This window comes from Macrosteles quadrilineatus, unplaced genomic scaffold (genome assembly GCF_028750875.1).
Source record: "Macrosteles quadrilineatus isolate MER2022 unplaced genomic scaffold, UCM_ALF_1.0 Scaffold_1__1_contigs__length_201487025, whole genome shotgun sequence".
Classification (NCBI taxonomy): Eukaryota; Metazoa; Arthropoda; class Insecta; order Hemiptera; family Cicadellidae; genus Macrosteles; species Macrosteles quadrilineatus.
In genome coordinates this window covers 16007438-16031312 of record NW_026542594.1, presented here as the reverse complement: position 1 = coordinate 16031312, position 23875 = coordinate 16007438, and the positions used below count along the sequence as shown (strand labels likewise).

Below are 23875 nucleotides of genomic sequence, written 5' to 3'. Positions count from 1 at the left end.
ACATAAGACTGCGAGTAGCGAGCACTGTCAGTGTGTCATTTCCAGTACCTGTGTTGTATTTCTAGTGGCAGTTATATTGTTAGCTGTTTTGAATGTTAAATTTAAAACCTTTCAGTTTAGTGAATTTTGTTGTCAAACGCCTGCGAAAATGTTGGTTAGTAAATATGACAATTAAGTCATTGCTCAAAATTTCGCCCATTTTATTAATTCTTGATTGTTGGCTACTCATATATTGAATGACAATATAAAATAGGCTTATTTATTACTTTTTCGTAATGTTATAATGGACGTGTCAAAAGCAGTCATTAATTATTTGTGTTTTGGCAGAACAATATTATGTAAAAAAACTAACTTTTTTTGGAACCGCTTTTGATTGTTTTACTTTTCTAGTAATTTTAATTTTGTAAATATGCATGAAGAAAATAATAATAATGAGTGAAACACTAAAAAAAGTTAAGTAGTGCAGTATTCCGCAAACTGTCGAAGGGAAAGCGTTAGAGAGAGAGAGAGTTCCTTTCCTTTTTTGCGAAACACAAAGGGGCGGCCGGCCGAACAGGCCTAGGGGCGGCGCTGTAGGTAAATCTGCCACTGGCTACTTCAGTAATCGTGTCCGGCGACCTCAGCAACACCCGTGAGCATAACTTGCAGTCTCCACTACTTTGGTAATTTTCTCTTGCAAAGGCGGCAACACCCTTGAGCATAACTTGCAGCCTCCGCGACTTCGGTAATCGTCACCTGTGGCAACACCCATTATCGGCGACAGTGGTGATTGTCTGCCGCGATCACGGCAACATCCCCGATCGGCCTCTGGGTTAACCGATCCCATCCCGAGGATTCGGTTATTCCAAGGTCGGATATGAGGGGTTGTACATTGCAAATGGTAAAATAAGTTGTAAATTACTGTACCTGACAAACAATCTAATTATCTTTAAATATGTGTGTGCAGGAAAAGAACAGGCAAGCATACAAGGTGTACACACCACCGTACGTGCTGGCCAAGTCCCGTGGCCAGGTGGGTGGTGGAGGGGACGGTGGGGAGGGTGTCTTGGGCTCTGAACAGCTGTGCTCTGTACTCTACGTCAGCTACTGTCTCAGCGAAGACCAAAGGTTCCTTCTGGCATCAGCCACAGATGAGCAAGGCCACCTACTAGAGACTGCTACCATTAATGTGCACATACCCAACAGGTATAATTAGTAAAGATTCACAATAAGTATTTCGTAGGGGTTTGCGGTTAGTGAAATATTAGGTTTGGGCGGGTTCAGGTCGGGTACTGAAATGATCACTTTGAGTCCGGGTAATTTTCAGGTCGGGCTCAAAATGACCAAAATTTAATTTTCAAGTACATATTTGTTGGGTTTTTATTGATATTTTACCAAACAAATGTATGCCTGCTCTTAGAATATTTTATATATTTTATATACCAGTATCAATAATATGAAGATTAAACATTTCAATACAAGATTAAACACTAACTTAATATTTTGACATGCCTATTGCAAGTTAGTAGACCCTTACTTTACTTAATGACAAAATAAAACCTCTGTGCCTTTGGGCTAAGTTAGGCCTATGCCTACTTAAATTTGATATTGATATTGATGCATCTTAAGACTTTCAACCATCCTCTATTACATTTATCCTCAATAGGCTAAGCACTTTAGATACTTTTTGCAAATAGTGTACTAATTCCCTTACAGGTTTGGGTGTAGGTATAGACAAACTAGGATCCTTTGGGCCTTAATTAGTGAAACTGTTTTCGTGAACAATATGTTGATCGTGGTATCTTTCTAGGCCTAAGTACGGGCTTAGTTAAAAACTAAAACACCGGTGAAATGATTAAAGAATAATCTTTACCTTTTTATTTACATTAGTTTTGAAGGAAATAAATATTCTTTAATCAGTAACAGACACATTTACGTAAAGCTCTTTAATAACACTTTATAGCTCCAACCCATAATTATTTGTCATAAACAGATAAATCTACACTGTAACTCCCGAATCTGACAGGGCCCGACCCTGAACCCAAACCCCAGCTCAGCTGATGTATAATTCAATTCTTTTAAAAGTTAGTCTTGCTTGTCAACCATGCAGCCTCACAGTTGTGATAATACTTATTGTAGTGTCTACTCTGACAAGAGAGGTATTATTAATTTTCGTAATTATTTAGGCACAGATTTTGCATGTCTTGCTAAGTTAAAAAAGTGACTTAATAATGTAAATCATATATGTTGTATAATGTATATATTCATTTTATAACATTTGACAATTCATTCTGACTTATAAAAAAATCAAGAAATATAGAATATAAAATATGTAAACTTAAGTTTCCAACACAAATGAATAGGCTTAATATAAAAAGATATTCTTGTATCATACCAACATTCTTGGCAGTGACTGTCCAGTTGAGTTTTATGTACTATGATAATTAATTATGCTACGGCATGTGTAATGCAGACGGTGTGCCAGCAAGCAGATGACGACGATATTGATGTAGCCTAAAATAAGGAATGGAAGAACATTTATTTATTTGACTGATTTAGTCAGTCATTGGATGGTGTTGAAGTATGGGGTTAAGAACATTTTTAGCACACAATTTAGGTTTTATTAATTTGTTATTAAAATATCTTCATATAAGGCTGAAAATTGTATAATTAAACATTAAAATTTGTAATAATAGGTTACCGGATTACCCGCTTGAAATAAAATCGGGTATTTCTTATACCCGCCCGACACTTCGGGTAGTGCAAAATTACCCAATTTTCGAGTCCGGGTCGGGTACCCGCAGACCCCTAGTATTTCGACATGAAATTATTTTGATTTGAAATTGGCGCAGACAAAATGATCAGTAAATAGTTTTAAGCAAACAACACCTTAATATTCCCAGCTACCTCTATTAACAAATTGTTTGTAGTTCCAATTCATTTATATTTCATTGTCAACCACTTGATTTTTATTATTTGGCACCCCTAAATTCTCACTGGAGAGATTGTCAAATTAATAAACACATTACATTTCCTACATTTTAAATGAAACACAAACATAACACAATACCTTTATATGACAACATTGCATATCCTTATTCTAGAATGAACAAATGGAGCTACTGTAGAGTAGAGTAATACCCCGGCAAACCTGCAATGCAGACTAAGCAAATTTCCATTTGCCTGATTTGATTTTCACTGAAATATTTTTAAACAACATTAGGTTTAATGAGTACCTAAGTATGCTGCTACAGGGAGAGTAATAAAGTGTGTTTTTTAGTAAAATGTTCATAGTTTAAGTATTAAAAATAATTTCCAAGTTTGGTCAAAATATATCCATAAACAACCCAACTACAACAATTTTTAGGGTTGAAAATGGGAAACCCCAATTTTTACACCATAAAACCCAATCCCCAAGGTCCGTTCATGCAGGTTCGCGAACTCATTCAAGTTTATCCCGCCCTACACATTCAAGCCAAATTTCATCAAAATGAGACATTTTCATCATGTAGTAAACTGTTGTTGTTTGCTTGTTTATGAGCGCATTTTGATCACATTTGGAAAATACATTTTATTTCATAGCTATTAACATTTTACAAAAAAACACTTTTTTACCCTCCCTGTTGCAGCAAACATAGAGTACCGTACTCGTTAAACTAATGCTACCTAATTAAATCTATACTTATTTAATACGCAAGCAGGATTTTTGTGACAATTACTCCTCCGAAACTACTGAACCGATTGACATGTTTTTGGTGTCATTGGAAAGAGCGTAACACGAAGTTGTGCAGGAAACTTTATTTTTAGGGAAATAATTAGAGAGTGAGGCCCTGGGGCACTTTAAAGTTTTGTATTTCTCCATAAGATTAACATGGGAAACAAACATTGTTTTGAAACTCCAGCTGTTGTCAGAAATTCAATATTAATAATTGGTCTCCATGGAAGCATGAGAAAATTCACAATGTTTACATTTGCTTTGACATTTAAATGTATTCAACCAGAACTGTCAAATGCCTATTTCACAATTTCAGACAGCTGATCCAAAAAATATAACAACTATGTGGCGGGTTTATTTAATCTTAAACTTTATGATAGATTATATATATATAGATTATTTATTATAAACCTATTCCAATGATTATGAAACAGATTTTTCCCGTTGCAAAAATTAATAGTGAGAAAAAGAGGATATGTTAATTAAACAGTCAATGTGTAAATTATCTATATGTTGTATTAAAATTTTTTTTTAAACAAGTTGATTTGTGTTTAATGATATAAGTTATTAATTATAGAATTTTTATTTTAAGGATTTGGCATATGAGTAAGCCTATGATATAACACCATTTCAGAGTTCTGCCAGTGTTTGCCTAACTCTGTCATATAGAGTTTAAAGTAGCCTACACCTTATTGTCTACAAATTGGCTAAAAAACAGGTACGGTACTTTATAAAAGCTGACAGCCTTTTTACGTTGACTAAAATTGTAAGCTTACCTTTTCCCGTCCATGGACAGTTTGATTGTTAAAAATTAACCCTTTAAATTGGAATAGGACTGTTAGGTAAATTGTGAGTATTCCCATCTATTCTATATATAAATCAGTTTTAAAAATCTTTGTACAACTAAATCTAGAGTTCTACTGGTCCGATTTTATTAACTAATGGGTTGTTGGAAAGCTTAGGTCGTGTAGATTTGCAAATAATTATGAAAGTTTGATTTTGTTATGATTTATGGTGAAAATCTTTAAAAAACATGTTTTCCATAAGAAATACATTGAAAACGGTGTTTTTCACACTTTTTATTTGGGCACGACTTTTAGCTGCCATTTTTTTAATATTTACAAGAAGTGCATGGTATCAATTTGTAGGAAATTTTATTCTCTTTCAGAATATCACCTTCCACTTTGGTTGATTTCCTCACCATTTAAAAGTTATTTGCAAAAAAGCTACCTCCAAATTTATAGTAATGAGAAAATATTGAGTTTGGGATATTTTTGTTAAACTTTGTACAACTAAATGTAGACTTCTACTGGACCGATTTTGTTAATTAATGGGTCATTAGAAAGCCTAACTCATGTAGATTTGTAAATAATTATAAAATTGTAATTTTATGAAATTTTTGTGGTGAAAAAGTAAAAATAACAAAAATACATTAAAACAGCTTTTTTCAAGTTTCTGTTTTCAAGATTCTATTTGTAGCCAGCTTTTGGCTGCCTTTATTAAGTATTTTCAAGAAATGCATAGAAGTTATTTGTAGTAAATTTTATCCTCTTTCAGAATATCACATTCACTTTGGTTGATTTCCCCTCCATTTAAAAGATATTGGCAATAAATCTAAGTGATCTCCAAATTTATAGTGGTGGGAAAATACTGAATTAGATATATTTTTGTTAAAATTTGTACAACTAAATCTAGACTTCTACCGGACTGATTTTGTTACTTAATGGGTCATTGGAAAGCCTAATTTTTGTAGATTTGCAAATAATTATGAAAGTTCGATTTTATTAGATATTTAAGGTGAAAAAATACAAATAAAAAATTAAACATTTAAAACTCCTTTTTTCCCAAGTTTATATTTCCAATTTTATATTTGTAACCAACTTTAGGCTGCCTTTATTGAGTATTTTCAACAAATACATAATAGTAATTTGTAGGAAATTTTATTCTCTTTCAGACTATCACCTTCTACTTTGGTCGATTTCCTCGCCATTTCAAAGTTATTTGCAAAAACGTTAAGCAACCTCCAAATTTATAGTATGTAGTGAGAAAATACTGAATTAAAGATGTTATTGTTAAGCTTTGTACAATTAAATCTACAGTTCTACTGAACCGATTTTATTAATTAATATGTCATTGGATAGCATTAGAGTAATACATTAGATAAATTAATCATGATGCTTGATGACAAATATGTGCTTGCATATCTTTATTTTAAGACCAAAATTATGAAAATCGGGCGGGTAGAAGAGCCCTCCTGTAAACCATCGCCCGCCTGCGAAACATTGAACTTGAAAAAAACCAAATTTAACTCCCATAAGAAATGCACAGTGAGGCAGTTTGTGCATAACTCGAAATATACGTCAAGATGAATGCCGATGCTTGATGGAAAATCTGCGGTACGACCATACCTTTAGTTTCAGGCTAAAATTATGAAAATCGGTCGGTAGAAGAGCTAACCCGACTCGGAAAAAAAAACCAATTATTTTTATAGATGGTAATAATTGGTTTACCAGTATGCATAATATAATCATACGAAACGTGTGTTAATAATTCAACAGCTTATTGTTATATTGTTATCTAATTAATTTTTCTTTGATTAAGTGTTGTTGTTAATAATTTGCATTTGTATTTAATGTGTTTATTATGTTAAGTATGTGATTCTAATGTTATGTGCTTAAAATGTACCATTAATATTAGTGAGTAAAGTGGTGTATGGATTTCATAACCATTATTTTACTAGAGACCGTTGTATTTAACCACAACGGGCACTGTTGCTAGTTAGTTAATAATCTTTAAGTTGTCTCTTTTAAAAACATCGGAAATTATGACTGTTTTAGTTTTTAAACAAGTTATTTGTTTATAAATAACTCCTGTACTTATTTGCAATTGCTCGATTTCGAGCAACATGTACACTAGTAGAGAATAAATTTGATATTTTTAAGGAGACATTTTAGTGTAAATCCAATTAGGCAAATGGAAATTCGCTTAGTCTGCAGGTTTGCTGCGGCGGGGGTATTAGTTTTTTTTACACCCTGTATATTAAAATGTGAAGGGGTTTTTTGCTCATATATTCTAAATCAACCACTTGACAGATTTTCATGATTTTTCCTTTGAAGTAAGGAGCATTTTTAGGGGAAGGAAAACTCTTAGATACAGAGATGTGTTGAACCTTTTGTTTGAGAGCAGTGTTTGTCTGTAACAGGAGCAGGAGAAGAAAAGCATCAGCTCGGCGGATAGGTCTCCAGAAGTTGATGGACTTTATCCTGGGTGTGATGTCGCAAGGTGTGACTCCGTGGAGACTAGTCATTGGCAGAGTTGGCAGGATAGGCCATGGAGAACTGAAAGGTACCTTCAACTGGGCTTTACCATGTAAACAACTTACCAGTATCTAAGCCTTCTGTTAAAAATAAGATTATGTTTGAAAAATTAATTATATTTTTAACTTTTTAAGACCCGGTTTCCCCAACCCATTTAAACTTAGTTTTAAGTTAAACGGTGATTTAAACTTAGTTTAAATTTAGATTGTGTTTCTCCAAATTTAAACTATTTATTAATCTTAGTCTAAACTAAACCACCTCTCGACTTGGTTTAACTACTAGGTATAAAATAAACTGAGTTCAAATTAGTAATTACAACATTAACATAACCTCAAATAATTCCAAAACAAAAAGTAGGTGTTAAAACAATAATAATTGAAGCAACTACATTTTGACGGAAATAGACTTGGTTCAGGGCAAGCTTATATTGTAACTGCCTAATTAAATTAAGTTAATTGTTTTAATTTAATTGTGTTTTTTTCTCATTTTTATGTTTTTTCATATTTTTACATTTAAATTTGTTAAGTATTTTTAAGTTAGGCTACTATTAATTGCAGTGCCTTGACTCAAATGGAAGAATTAATAATCAGTTTGAAAAAGTATGAAATGAAGCTTATAACATTTTAGTACCTAGAACAAGAGGACTTACTAAAATAATTCTTGTTATAAAAGTAAAATCAACTTTATAACATAACCTTCAGTGATGTTGATGTTAGTCTAGCTGCATTCGCACTTTGTTGTCTGGTTGATCGAGTTGTAGCGTTGTAGGAAACAATAGTCCACTTAACAATTCCTAAAATTTAATACACATTCAGGATTGCCAACTGCTCGCATTGCCGTTTATCATAAACGAAGCCAGGAAAAATGTTGGAGAAACCAAACACACATTTTAAACGGAGTTTAAAAAAAACTAGTTTATTATGAACGAAGTTTACCCCATTTTGGGGAAACCGGACCTAAAGGGGTTTAAAAACTCAAATTTTAGGCTATAACTTATTTTCAAATATGCTAACAAACCTGCCTTTCTCTTCTAAAATTTTCCTAGAGTGTCCTAACCATACATTTTCTCTATCTGAGATAGGGGTCTGCGGGTCCCCGATTTTTTTGGGTCGGGCCGGGCCAGCGGAAGGCCCGAGAGACCGGGTCGGGTCAGAGATTTGTTCGGGCCAAGATCGGGTCGGGCCAAAAAAAATAATTATTAGGCTATTTTTAAAGTTATAATAAGTAATTTTCAAAGAAACACTCTTATATACATTATTACAGAGGAATTAAAATGTTAAAATTAGAATTAAATATTAAGTTTGATCACGTTTAAGAACAAAGACACAACAGAGCAATTATTGCCTTACTGTCACTAGCCAGAGCCAGTCGTCTACTGACAAAACAAAAGCCGTGACGCAACAGTGCAAAGAAAACGAAGTCAAAAGAAAGACTATTTATCCAGAGGTACCAGTTTAATTATTTATTGTTTATTCCATACCTAGTTTAAATTATATTTTAGTATTTTATTTACATAATAAATTATAAACAAAAGAAATATCTGATAAAGTATCAAGTATCAACAAGTCTACAAAGAAGTTAGGCCTAAATATTTTATAATTTTATGAAAGTTTTCATCAGTAAAATTATTTTTTTCTTAAGTTAGATTGAGTTTCAAAAAAGATATTTCTAAGATCCAATACAATATTTACAAGACACAAACTACCATGAATTAATTTCTTTGGAAATTATCTGTAACAGTTTTATATTTTTGAATAAAGAAAATATATCTTTTTGTCTCTACTTCCTTGTTTTGTTACTTGTATTTTGTGGAACAACCGGGTGGTGTAATAGGGGCGGGGGAGGGGGAGGGTCTATGACCTTGAGTGTCCCCGGGCCTGGCTCGGGTTGTGTAAGATGGGAGGGGAGGGGAGGGGGAGGGTCTGTAATCTTGAGTGTCCCCAGCCCGGCTGTGAGAGTGATTCATGGTTTTTTGTTTACATTCTACTACCCTTCCTTCCGAGAAAAAGACCCTACAGTTTCAAAAACATTGAGTTGTGTTGATAATTAGGGCACTATAATGTCTCTGCTGTCTGCTTATGTTGCCAAATTAGCATTTAACTTTCTTTTCTCTTGATTTAATATAATTTTCTATATATTAAGAGTTCCTTTTCGGGTACCTAATAATTGTGATATTGTTTGACTTGAGTTTATGGATTTTTAATTATTTTCATTTATTAGCTAAAATCAGTTGTTTTAGGATTTTAATCTCTTGTAATACCTATAACTGTGCCTATAACTGTGTATCTATAACTGTGTATGACATGATATGCAATTTTTACAGTCTTTACTATAACTATACCATAAACAATGTGTGTGTGTTATTTATTGTTTTAGAGTTTTATAGTAAATTAGTTTACACAATATCTTTTCTTCAATGAGTTCTCCACTTGTCATGTTGCTTAGTCTATTACTATTTTAGGCCCTATAAAAAATAATTCCTATGTAAAGCTGTAGGCCTACTAATGCCAATAATAGATAATTCTTTATTTATGATGATGTAACTAATAATGCTATTGTAAGTGTGAGGTATTTGTACTTAGGAGGTTAGGAGGCAGGGAATGAATGATTCATATTGCATGGTGGAAACATAGAATTTTTATTTTCTTCTTGCTTGCAGTCTTGAAGCCAGTCCACCGGCCCTAAACTTGTGATAAGGTTAATTGATTTGTTTATGATTCATTTATATTAAGTTCCATGACAAACTTGTTGTAATATAGCTGTTTAGATATTTCAACAGTTATGAAAATGGGAAAGAATGGCTTGATAAAAAAAAATTATTTTCTTCTTTCTTGCAGTTGAGGCAACTCCTAAGCTGTAAATAAGTTATGAACATGAAATAATATACATAAATACAATCTTTTTCCATATGTTATTTTCAAGTAATATTATAAACACAGATAGGAGTTAAAAAAAGAAAAAAAATCCGGTAATAAATAATTTTTGGCCCGAAACCCGAGGACCAAAATTATCGGCCCGACCCGACCCGAACCAAAAAAGTCTGACCCGCAGACCCCTAATCTGAGATACAGAAACTGAATAAAACTACCTTTGTTACACAACCTATTATATTCGCCAATGGACCAAACTGTTTTTTAAGTCCACAGTTATGTTCTTTACCAGACTTGATGTTTAATATTTGCCATTGTGCAGGTTGGAGCTGGCTGTTGTCGCGTAAGTCACTACTCAAGGCCAGCAAGCACCTGAAGGAGATCTGTGGCCAGTGCTCACTGTCGTATCCTCACGACGTACCATGTATTTTGTCTGCGTGTTTGGTGTCGCTAGAGCCGGACTCTTGTCTGCGGCTGATGCCTGACCAATTCACACCAGATGAGAGGTTCAGTCAACAGAGTGTCAAGTGTCAATTGTCCACACCACAGGACGTCACCTGCACTCACATACTGGTCTTTCCCACTTCCGCCACCACCCAGGTAACTGCTACAAGTACAGTAGAACTTGTATCCCTAACTTAACTGTAATCCTCGGGACCATAAGCGCAACAGTTAAGCGAATAGACAGATAATAGAAATATGTACTGTTATAAAACTGTACAGTGAAGGATGTAACAAAGAGCACAAGGGCCTAGGTAAAACCTGTACAGCAAGTGTATTTAAAAGACCTTTAAAAAAAATTAATCCCTGTTCAAGTGAATACAGTACAGTCTGGATTATCTTACCTAAACCGGCGGCGGCAAGGTCGGATGATAAAAAAATGATAAAAACAACGTTTACACTGGGGCGGTGCCCGCATGATGAGTTAACAATCACACCCCTAGTGTGGGGCCTGTTGTTGATTATTCTGTTGTGATTGCAGGAGATTTTCAAATCAAATCAAATCAAATATGTCTTTATTCATAATATGTACAATTTATGTACAATGAATGGTGTCAGATCTTATTTCTAAGAAATAAAAATAAGTACATTAAAATTAATCTATTTACAAGTATAATACAGTACACCTTTTTACCAACAAAATTTACCTTTTAGGATGAATTGTAACGCACAATTGTTGTCTACAACTTATAAATCATTTGTAGAAAAATTGTTTAAAATGTTAATCTTTGCCTCCTTGCCATACTATCCTTTGAAGGAACTGTTTTCCTTATACTTTTGTAACTCACATTTTTAAATTCCATTCCATCTTGAAATACTGAAGGAACTGTTTGTTTACAGTCGTCGCAAACCGCATTCCATGAACAGCAGATTAATGGACCAGACCTAGGAGATGACGAGCTGTTCTCAGCCCTTCACGATGACATGCCTGAGGGGATGGGTGATTTTAATGACATCTTCAGTACATGGCCTGAGACGGAGGCAGATGCCGGGGGTGGTCGTAGTCCTGGCGGGGGACGTGGCGGGGACAGTAGCCAGGCTGGCAGTCCCAGCTGTATGACAGGGCCTGATGACCATCACAGCCCCTACCCCTGCAATGGACCCTCCAGGGTGAGCAAACATCACATGTTCGAGATACATTTGAATAATATGTTAAATTAAAGTTATAGGCCTAAGGTTCTTTTACGTACTTATTGAATTAATAATTATAAAATATAATTGTAAGAAACTAAAAATTAGTCTTGTTTTAGCGAATTTCCCATATAGGGAATAAGCTATTACCGTAGGTCTCAGGGTAAGACCTAGACCCGGGACCGATTTACTTTTTCGTTTTGAGGTCCCCAGAGGCCAAAAACACCATCCGTTCAAATTCATATATATATATATATATATATATATTTATATATGTGTCCGTTAGCGCGATAACTCGAGCAAAATTGATCCGATTTTGATGAAATTTGGTACAAACGTGTAAACCTACATTTATTCGAACGAGTTCGCGAACCAGCATAATCGGACCATGGGTTCAGGGGTTTATGGGGGGTTTTATGGGGTAAAAATGGATTTTTCTCATTTTTGACCCTAAAAACTTTAAATTTCTAAATTTCTCTCTAGACCATTTTGAAGAGCTTAAAAAAACAAATAATTTAGTATATTGAAGTGTTTTTGAATGTTCATTGACTACGGAGAAAATTTAAAAAACTGTAAATTTAAAATACCCATGTTATTTTTATGGAGAATAAATAAACTGTTCTAGTTTGCTTGTTTATGGATATATTTTAATCAAATTTGGCAATTTGGTTTATTTCATACTAAGCTATCAATATTTCAATTGAAAAAACCCACCTCAACATCTTTCCCGTAGCAGCAAACCTAACTACTCACTAAAATTAATGTTGTAGGAAATATATCTGATAATTTATAGGGAATATTTTAGTAGAAATCAAGCCGGGTAAATAGAAATTCGCTTAGTATGCAGGTTTGCTGCGACGGGGGTATTATTAATCTTCAATCTTAGAATGTAAACATTAGTAAACATATTAACAGCTGTAATATATTAAAAATAGGATTGAAATATTTAAATTAATTAACTGGTCCAGACTTATATATATATATATATATAAAACAAGATATAACAGTTCTCCCCCACTTGACTTCAACGTTAATTCAATATTCACTTGCAACAACTACATTTCTTAGATTTCTTTATCCTCGAAGATCGTCTTAAGTGATAAGCAGGTGGCTCTTCAATATTTTCATGATTATATGCTGCTGAAGGTCCTTCAATGTTTTGTTGGCCGGCACTTGCAGGTGTCTCTGACATTGCGTATTCCCTATTTGATCTATTTGACCCATAAAATAACAGAAAATCCGTTTTTCAAAAAAACCGATTTTCTTTGTTCAAAATGGTACAAATCCCACTTCGGTTAAAATTCCGGTTCCAAAGTTATTGTAACTTATGTTATTTTCCCGTGAAAACCCCATAAAATAACAAAAAATCGGGTTTATGGAAAAAGCTGGTTTTGGTTTAAAAAAATGAATGTGTTATGGTCCTTATAATTCTAAACAAAATAGTGCAACCCCCCCATTGCTGTAACAATTACGGTTCAAAGGTTATTGCAACTTTTGTGATTTTTTCCTATAAAATATCATAGTTACTTCCAACGCTTACCCATGATAAAGGTTTTTGACAAGCTTATGGGAGAAAGTATGTGTCAGATTGCTGATACATAGTGATGTAAAATACCCAGGTATTTAAAACTCGGGGTAAATACCCTGGGTATTTACCCGGGTAAATACCCAAAATCCATAAATACCCGGGTATTTTGGGTATTTATGAAATCAATTGAAATTCATTTATATATACCCCTAAATATGTTATTATTATCATTACATGATAAATTAGGATAGTCTATAACACCTTTTAGGCCTACAGTAGCTTGAAGCTTTGCTAGTACCTTTTATTTAATGATTTAGCACCTTTTTTTAAATGATACATACATTTTCTAAATAAGCATGGGGTTTCGTGTCTTAAATCAAGTAACATCAGTTAAAATTTAACTTACTAAAAATGGCCTATTAAAAAAGGCTGGCTATTTCAATTTTTATCATTTTATAAATTTATAACCAATTAAATAACATAAACATAATTATTTTAATTTATAAATATCCAGAAATTGTTGAAAGATTTACTGGGCCTATAGATTCAAATGTTTTGTATCACAAGTTTATGAAATTAGTTTTTTTTTTATTTTGATACTATTGATACCAACAAAAGATCTAGAAAAAAATATTATTAAATTCTGCCATCCTACAGATTGAGTTTTAATTATTTTCTTAAGTTGTTTACACATAGGCCACTACTAGGTTAAATTTTCCTGTCTTCCTAAATAATAATTATTACTTTAAAAATAATTTTATTAATTTTCAATAAAATAAATTGAAATTCATCTATATATCATAGAAATTAAAAAATCATAAGTAGTCAGGACCAGTGCAACCATGCGACCAGGGTATTTATGCCGATTATGCTTTATGCTCAGACCTGGGTATTTATGGCGAGTATACACAGAAGTAAAATGCTAGTAGTGACCATATGAAATTTTGTTTAACACATTTTATCATCATTTTACTATCCTTACAGGGTAATAATTGCAAAAAACATCTCAATCTTCTCTAACTTTAATAAAAATTATAAATACCCAGTTTTTGGGTATTTACCCAGGCCTGGGGTAAATACCCGGGTAAATACCCAATTTATATTTACCTACCCACTGGGTATTTACCCGGTCCACATCACTACTGATACAGTTTATTTATTACGATTTTGTTATTATCATTGTCCAATTTTGTTTAATACATTTTATCTTTTGTATCCAAGTCTATTAATTGTTTTTTCTTGCTGTCTTGTCTGTCAGTTACAACTTACAATATTACAAAATTCATAATAATAAATAATTACTGTATAGCCTAAATATATATTAATAGGCAAGAATGTTTCTTTCAAACCATTTTTTTCTGCTTGTGTGCATCGTAGGGAAAATCTACACATACTGTTAGAAATATATTTTCCTGTAGGTGTGCAGAATCCCATTATAAATTAAAATAGACTCAAAAATAAGCACACAAAAATGAATTAAATTTTTTTTTTTAATTAACATGGGCCTTATGGGTTGCCATACTTGTGAAAAAAAACAACGAAATGTAAACAGTAAATCATAACGAATGGAAGAAACTCCAACCACATGTTTTATTTACAGCATGGGGTGAAAAAAGAGAAGTCTGTACGTGGTCAGTACATTACATATTTTTGGTTGAGTTTTCGACCACTGGACGACCTCTAGTAATTATTATTTAGTAAGTGGGTCGGGGAAAAAGTTGCAAGGTGTTGCTGTTTGTAAATGGGTCACCAGACCAAAAATGTTTGGGAACTGCTGATCCATATTATTGGAGAAACAAGTCGCTGAACACAAGCTTGAAAGACCACAAATATAATCAATGTAAAATGTATTTATCAACCTTACTCTTCATAGATTAACAGCACAAAGTATACTTATTTTTCCATTCAATGAAATGTACACCCTTGGAAATTTATTCTTGAGTTTATTCCCTTTATTGAATCGTGTTAAGGTTTATTATGAACCAGTATGTTAATGGTTTCAATGATTTATTTATTTAGTAGGCCAAAACGAGCAATAAAAACATGTTGAGGATATATATTTAAGGAGGCAATTACCATACTCCTGTTACTGGGTGTCTTTTAAGACAATGAAGTATCATGTGTCAGGAAACAAACACCATTCAGCTAGCATTTTCTATCAGCGTCCACCGAAGTCAAAGCATTACACTGGACAAGTTTGTTGTTGACATGGGCAAGGCCAACAGAGTTTATTTTTATTTATTAATTTTTTAGTTATTCTACCTTAGACTGACGGACGTTGCTTTATCAAGAGTTCTATTTATTATCAGCTTGTTGGACTATTTATTACAGTACTTTTCTCAATATAGACTACTTGGTATAAACAATCAATTATTTCCTGTAAATAAAGCTGAGTTCCACCGATTGCGAGCATTGAAATAATGTAAAAATGTTTGGGTTGTAATTGCCTACAGTTTAATTTAAACATAAAATTGTCTTCCTGTTTTCTGTATACTTAAATACTCGTTATGCATGTTTAATAGTTCAGATTCAGGTTAATAATTGTATAGAATAAAATAGTATTACCGGTATATGCAAATAAGTTTATCAATTTCTTTCCATATAGGAATCTTAAATCGTGTTTCCTCCGATCAACTGGCTTTACTCGCTCTGAAAGCAATCCGATTTATATCCACTGTACGATTTGTTACAGAGATGAAGATTTTTTTTTAAATTGTGTTCAGCAAGCTAATTTGCAAAATTTAAGAGTATTGGAGATTATAGGTACAATACAATATTAACATAACATAACACCAGGGGCCTTCTCAAGACAGTACAGTTTGATCAATTCTGGTAGATAAATCTGTTGTCAAAGTCGTATATTAGGACAAAATAACAGTGTTATGTTACTGTTTGTTGTTGTTGTTGTCAGAGTGGGGAAGTAAGTGAGGAGGTGGGTACCCTGCTACAACAGCCCCTGGCGTTGGGTTACCTGGTGTCTACAGCACCTACTGGCCGCATGCCTCGCTGGTTCTGGACAGCTGCGCCTCACTTGGAGACTGCCTGTCCTACCTTCCTCAAGAATGCTCTACACCTACACAGCACTGCAATACATCAGAGCAGTGAGGAATTACTGCAGCAACAGACCAATGTGGCGGGACATCCCCTAGACAGCCAGTACACCACCGACGTGCTCAGGTAAATAGCTAACTCTGCTTGTCCACTGTAAGTCAATTATAACACGTGGTTGATGAGTTTTCGGGTGTACTTGTGATACTACTGGTTGGAGTGGAACGTCTCTTCTTTCGGTGAAATTCAACTCTGATAGCGAATGAATCAATGTAAATGCCTTTATTTGCTACCCTTTCTTTTTTGTTACATCATATTTTCTTTCACCACAACTAGTTATTGTCTACTGACTTAAGACTACACCAAATCTATATATAAAGCCAAAAGTACCCATGAACTTTTGAGAAAACTACAAGTCACACCCCCATAAACCACATACTTAAAATGTTCGTCATGACGAGAAACCTTGCGCAAAACTATTTATGAAGTCAAACGGGTTGAAGCCCGTGGGTAACAGCTAGTATTGTCTAAAGCACAGAACGTAAACTAAACTGACGTAATGTGGGCTGTAATTGTAATTATATCTGTACACAACGTGTAACAAAAATAAATGTTTTACTTCATTCGTTCACATGGTGTGTGTGTATGTCTGTAGGTATGTCCTGGAAGGATACAACTCTTTGTCTTGGCTGGCTCTAGACTCCAACACTCATGATCGACTGTCTTGTCTACCAGTACACATGCAGATCCTCATGCAGCTCTACCACATGACCTCCGCCCTCGTTTGACCTTCCCTACATTAGGCTCCCAGTTGTACATAACTTATTTATGTTGTAAAGTCATCCTTTTTTTGTTAGATTGTAATATATTTTATTTATTGTACCGGCGGTACTGTAAGACAGTTATAGTAATCGGTTCCTGTTCGGTCCCCTAAGTTCCGACTAGTGCAATATTAACAGGTGTCCTCCGTACGCCGGGTTAGATTTATTTATTTATGAGGTTACGAGGCCGAACGACCGACTGTTTTCCCAAGTCCTGACGTACGAAGGAGATCGCATTGCCTATCTTACTGCCTGTCAATTACTCTATTAGGTCCTATGATAAACTTTTTATACAATTTTAAACGTAAGCGATAGAATTTATTTTAATAGGTAATTTATTATATTAGCTTAACGGAAGTTTTGTTACTGAGATTTCTGTTGCTGTTTGTATTTTAAGAAACGGAAGTTTATTCAATTGGATTTCAATTGTATAATGGATCTTAGATCAGATTTTTTTTAAACAGCAATATTGTATGTCAAATTTTGAAACCGGTACCTACGTTTTAGAATGTAGTTTAGAAGAGAAGGTTGTAGCAGATCTGACAGAAGATTGTGATAAGAACTATATTTCATGTTATTCTGTTTAATTTTTAGTTGTCGAAGAACATTAAATTTGTTTAGTTTTGCCAAGCGATAGGCTATAGAAAATTTTATGTTTTGTTAAACAATTTTTGTTTTATTTTTAATTGTTGAATGTATTTCTTTTTTTATTTTGGTATTTGATTATTTTAACTTATATATTACAGTGAGATATAGCTGTGGTTGAGCAGATCAGTATTATAGCGTAACCGTAGCGTACGTTTATACATAATAAAGGAATGTTAAACAATTATGGTATCAAATTCTTTTTCAAGAGTTTTAGTGTTGGACTTTTTAGACTTATGACAAAGTAAATTTGGCAAAGAAACTGGCTCTGTAAGTCTCAATGTCTTTTGTAAATATTATAAATACTTGTTTATTATATTTTTTGATTAAAGAGTTTTATTGCATAAATATCTACCAAAGCAGTGTTTTATTGAATTTAGGCCTGTTTAGTCATTGGTTACATATTGTAATATCTGTTTTACATTCTATACCTGGGTTATAAAGTTAAACATTTAACTATTTGAGGGGAAAAAATGGTTAATAGCTTTTATAATTTTGTTTAAGTTAGTTTAGCATTTAGATCCAAATTTTCTCTTAAATTAATAAAAACAATCAATTGTACTGAATAATTAAAATTGTTTCCACTACATTTTAATTTTTAATTCCTCTTTGGCATACCTGATCATGGTTCAGACAAAAATTTCACTGTGTTGCCAATTGACTGTTCAAAAACTTAATTTTCCCATTATTCAGTTTTAGTCATATTTAGATAGAAACTAATTTTAGTTAGGAGAAGAAAACCAGTTTGGCTGAGCTGATATTAACATTTTTTACATAACAACATTTTGTATTATAAAACAAATAAGTAGGCTACCATAAGAGATATATTTTATTTTTATTAGTTGCTTTAAATTACTATAAACACTCGTAATTGACGTTTTCATAAAGTTATTCCTTATTAACTCAGGTTGATCCATTCTTCTAACAGTAACCAAGCACCAAAAAACACACCAATATATTTTTTAATTTATATGTAGATATTGTGTATGTAAAAGACACATTAAATAATATGTTAAACCTTGTGTCATAAATTTGTTTTTGATGGTTTTATTTGTTAAAGTTTATTGAACAAGTCTTTATTATCTCAAAGGAATGGATGTTAATATTGTAAATACCGATTATGTAGGCCTTTTAATGTTAAGTGTTAATCCTGATACGTTGATGTTGTTAAACTGATTCGTTACTTTGCGGAAAGTCACCTGTAAATGGAACTATGGCAAATACAATATTGGTTCTAGCGAAACATTATATTTCTTTACTGGAGAAGTACAAACAAAGAAATTTAGGAAAGGAAACTAATTTACATGTTATTAGTAGCATAAGTAATAATAATCCTTAGTCTGGGCCTAAACGAGAGGCCTACTAACTGATATTGTTATTTAATGTTATAATTTAAGCAATATAATAAATGTCTAAGCCTAATTTGTTGTGAACTGATGTCTTCTGAGAGGTTGTTTTAATCATTCAATTTAGATTCTTCTTCCATTATTTTAAATGCCAATTGTAAAATCAAGTTGTAATCGTTTATGGGCACATGTATTTCTTAAAAAGCTACCTGTACCGTGAGATTGTGGCGATTGTAAACAGATTGAGTCCAGATATAACAATCGAAAATTACCGAAGCCTTGTATATTTAAAGACAAAGTGTTCACAGCCGAATCGATACTGCCATTTCCGGAGGTAACGCGACGCTTTAGTCTGCTACAGTTTCATTGTCGGGAGTTGGGATCTAGCTAGTCTAGCAGCCAAACAGCTTTCTGTCAGGGCTTAAATCTTTCTTTATTGTTTATTTTGTACATATTTGTAAATAGTTCTGGATCCTCTTGTAGCGCTAAACCAAAGTGGAATTGAAGGGAAACAAACCGATTATCTGTGTATAGTAAGTTATAGGTTAGGGGACAATTCCACTAGTTCGTCCCCGTTTTTTATTATATAAAGAGTATATATATATCGTATAAAATTTACAATCATTATCGGTAGATTCCTTGTGTTATTTATTTTTGTAGAAAGGACTCGAGTGTTGTAAATATTGTTAACGGGGGCCAGAAACATATCGGCTCCGTACAGTTAGTACAAACATGACATCGTTCTGTGTTGTACATTTTTGTATGTCTCTTAGCCTAGGCGTTGTTAGCAAATTTGTAGATCGGGGTTATCATAAGTAAATAATGTTATCGATTAATATTTAAAGGGAAATGATTTTGAACAATTATGAGCTGTTTTTGTCTGTAAATTATCCATAATATATAAATATATATATTATTTAAATAAATATTTCTAAAATGGTCGTTTTTGTGTATGTACAGCAAGTATTTTGAAATTAGAATATGATATTTGAATTATACTCTTGGTCTGGTCATTTACCCCATCCAGTCTCAGTCACCATGGTAGTAGAAGGGTTCGTATTCTTCTTCTCAGTTGGATGCTGAGTTAACTTCTAGTCTGCACGGTAAGAAATCTTAGTTCCCTGTGCTGAGGTGGGTAGTGTAAAACTTGTGTTACTGTCACTGGAGAGGATGCATTGCATGACGTCCAATGTTTATACGTCAGTGTCACGACGTCCAAAATAAAACCTTTGACTGTTCAATTAAATTCAAGACGACTTTATTCGTCTCTTGTACATAGAAATACATTGAATAGTGTCAACAGTTGCATGTAATAGATATTAAATACATTACATAACAAAAAAGGAAAACAACGTACATGTTGCACGACGTCTAAATCTCACCATGTCCAAAAGTACAGTAACTGCAAGAAACATATAGTCTTTCTACAAGCTCTGGACGTGGAGATTGGTTGGGCAGGGGTCAAATGTAAATTTATGTAACAAAACGGCACGGAGGCAGATGGACACGACCACGGCTGACGGGCTGGCACACAGTAGTGCACAACTGATAAACGGTTGATATTTGCAAGAGGTTATGTTTTTTTTTTAGCTGTCAGTCAGTCACTGGATGATTAAGTCAAGATTAACAGTGATTAATACAGAAATCTATATTAATCTCAAGTGTATATAAATTGATATTTATATGTTTATAAGCTCCGTCTTACTTATTGTATGGTTTAAAAACTTAAAAAATAAATCAGGAAAATAGGGGGCCGGGAATCGCACAGCCCAGGGGTCCGTGACGGCTCTCGCCAGCCCTTGTGATGAAACAGTGCACTTAACACTCTTAAAAAAAGTAGCAGTTGCACCACGTTCAAAGCCACTGACTGCCAGTTGCATGATGTCCAATAACTCAGCGCAGTCCCACAACATCCAGAGCGCCTGTACACAGTGAGTACTGTTTTACCGTATTTACCACATGTACCTAATCCAACCTAGCTCTGGACGTTGTGCAACAGCGCTGACCTATTGGACGCCGTGCAACTGGCAGCGGCTTTAGCCGTCGAGCTACTTTTGAGTTTTTAAGGGTAAAAAGTGTGCTGTTCCATGAAAACTAATCCCATGACATTCAAAGCTTGTATAAAGACTGTGTTTCTTGTAGTTACTGTACTTTTGGACATAATGAGATTTGGACGTCGTGCAACAGTCGAATTCGAAGATGGAGCAGGCATCCAACATATATATTGAAAGAATCAAATTTGTTAGTAATATTTGTAATTTAGATTTATTTGTCTTGTAATATTTATAATAAAATAGCCTTTACTGTTGTAATATTAAAAAAAAATAAAAAAATAGCATTGGACGTTGTGAGACAGCTCAAAAATCATATTTTGGATGTCGTGACTGACTTGTATCATTGGTTACAACAATCGAACTACCCGCCTCCGTACGCTCCAAGTCCTAAACAACCGCCCCTGCTCCACCTCGACGCTTGGGCGTCTGTACTCCGTCATTTGTCTCGTTCTCACCTATGCCCACCCTATTCTCTTAACAGCCCCTGAACGCCTTTTCTTGAGGATAGCTTCCCACCTCCCCCCTTGGACCAGAAACCAGGATTCCTACACTGCCCTCTCCATTCCACCCCTCGGGGATTTCCTCAAACACCTTAACCTGAAGTACCTTGACCGTGCCCGCACATCCGAGATGCTTCAACAATTTTTCCAGCCCTATTTCACCAATCGCCCAAGTCTCAGCATCACCCTCCTCACCAATCTCCCTGATCAATAGTCCCTAACACGCCCAACCAAACCGTAAACCACGACAGGCATTGTCCTTCCACAGTTTGCAATAGACAGTAGTGTTTAGTTTCATATGTTGTATGTTTTTGTGTAGGACAAAAATATTAAATAAATGGTGTTACCCTGTTAATGATTTTGTATATGGTATTGTATTAACAAAAATTCAGTGAACCCCCCCCCCCCCACAACTCATGATAATACGTAAACCCGCAAAACCCGACCCAACCAAAACCAAACCTCCCTTTCCGACAACCACAATCCAACCGTAGAACTATCCTCAATAAAACAAATACCACTCAACCCAACCACAACCGGCAGTACCGGTAGTGGCAGAATAGCGCTTCGTTATTACACACTCTCTCGTTATTTACACGTCTCTGCTGCTGCTGCTATCCCTTCCCTGGCTGAAGAGGACTAAGTCCTAAAACAACCTCAGTCCAGTAGGGTTTTTTCAGCACTCTGGATTGGAACGTCACGAAGAACGAGAACACTCGAACTGGAGATTTGGTGATAGTAATTAGCTAACTCCCTTTATGTAACCAAGCCTATTTTTAGTACAGTAGAACCTGGCTGATCCGCCACCTACGGGACTGGGAGCATGGTCAGAACAGCAAAAAGGCCAGATTCATAAAGGAACGTGTTTATTGACATAAAAACATAGTAAAACTGTATTTGTAGCAGACCAACACGCCATATAAAACAAGTCATTACTAACTCATAAACAACGCCTAATACTGTATAAATGGGCTTTTGCGCAGGTATACTTTTTAATAATTTTACGAGTATGATGGCAACCCTGGTGAGCATAACAGTAGCTGCCTAAAATAGCATATGCTATCGTCTGGCCGCAGGGTTGTTAGTCTTGACCTGTTATCACCACCCTGGGTCTGGCATACCCCCCCCCCCATGCTTGTGTTACCAGTGCTGTGTTCATTAGGGGGTCTAGTGTAACCCCTTGCGCTATTATAGTGTCTGTTTTGTTACCATAATTAGTATTAATAACTTTCTAACATTTTTATTTATAATTTTGGTAGTATCGAAAGTTTGCCAAAAAAACTTAAGATCTGTAAACCAATTGGATGGAAATGTCCAACCAGAGTCCACTGATCTAGCCTCCCAGTGCAAAGGCGCGGTGGACCGTCTGCCTTGGACAAAAAGAAGCCAAAACCAAATTTAAGTGTAAAACATTAAAAAAAAACAATGTGCCAGGGACAAATGTAAAATATTTGTACAGTAAAGGGTTTTTAAAAGGACTTCTAAACCAACCACTGAACGAGGATGTTTAAAGAAAAACGCACATTATCGAAGAAAGTTTATATTTTTTTAGCGAATTTCCCATATATAGGGAATAAGCTATTACCGTAGTACTCATGGTAAGACCTGGACCCGGGACCGATATAATTTTTCGTTTTGAGGTCCCTAGACACCAAAAACACCATCCGTTCAAATTCATATATTTAATTAATATTCATATAATTAATATATATATATATATGTGTGTGTCCGTTAGCGCGATAACTCGAACAAAAATGATCAGATTTTGATGAAATTTTGTACAAATGTGTAAACTGTAAACCTACGTTTATTCAAACGAGTTCGCGAACCAATATAATCGGAACATGTGAACGGGGGTTTTATGGGGTAAAAAAGGACTATCATTGAAGGACTAGGGGAAAAAGACACTTGGTGTCTTCATCGATCTTTCAAAGGCGTTTGATTGTGTTGATCACGACATACTATGCTGTTAAGGAAACTGGAGCTCTGCGGCATCCGTGGGGTCCCACTTATGTGGCTTAGATCTTACCTCGAGGGTAGGACCCAGTACGTACAGGTGTCAACTTGCAGATCAAAGACCTTAAGGGTCTGTCAAGGGGTCCCACAGGGTTCAATATCCTTGGTCCAGTTTTGTTCTTAATTTATGTTAATGACCTCCGCTCCTCTATGGTCGGCGGAAAATTCATTCAATATGCAGATGACACGACTCTCTATTTTCAATCAGAATCCCAAGAAACTCTTCAAATTGAAAGTTTTATCAATTTGAACGCATGCATCCAAAAGTTTCAGTCCGAAAATTTAAACACAAATCAGTCAAAACCGACGTAGATAAATTTTACCCTTCGTCGCCGTGACGACGAGACAATGCCAACTGTAATGATGGATGAAACCTGCCTGAAAGAGGTTGATTCCACAAAGTT

General features: G+C 34.5%; 1 protein-coding gene across 1 annotated transcript in view; it reads left to right on the top strand.

Annotated features, from left to right (window-relative positions):
- LOC129004362 (mediator of RNA polymerase II transcription subunit 13) overlaps positions 1-19899 on the top strand; it is a 204351-nt gene extending 184452 nt beyond the window's left edge. Inside the window, exons 25-30 of the mRNA XM_054432934.1 lie at positions 947-1185; positions 6897-7039; positions 10204-10481; positions 11223-11492; positions 15953-16218; positions 16745-19899. Coding sequence (XP_054288909.1) covers positions 947-1185; positions 6897-7039; positions 10204-10481; positions 11223-11492; positions 15953-16218; positions 16745-16877 — 1329 coding nt within the window. The 3' untranslated portion in view covers positions 16878-19899. The remainder of the gene's footprint in view (positions 1-946; positions 1186-6896; positions 7040-10203; positions 10482-11222; positions 11493-15952; positions 16219-16744) is intronic.
- The last annotated feature ends 3976 nt before the right edge of the window (positions 19900-23875 follow it).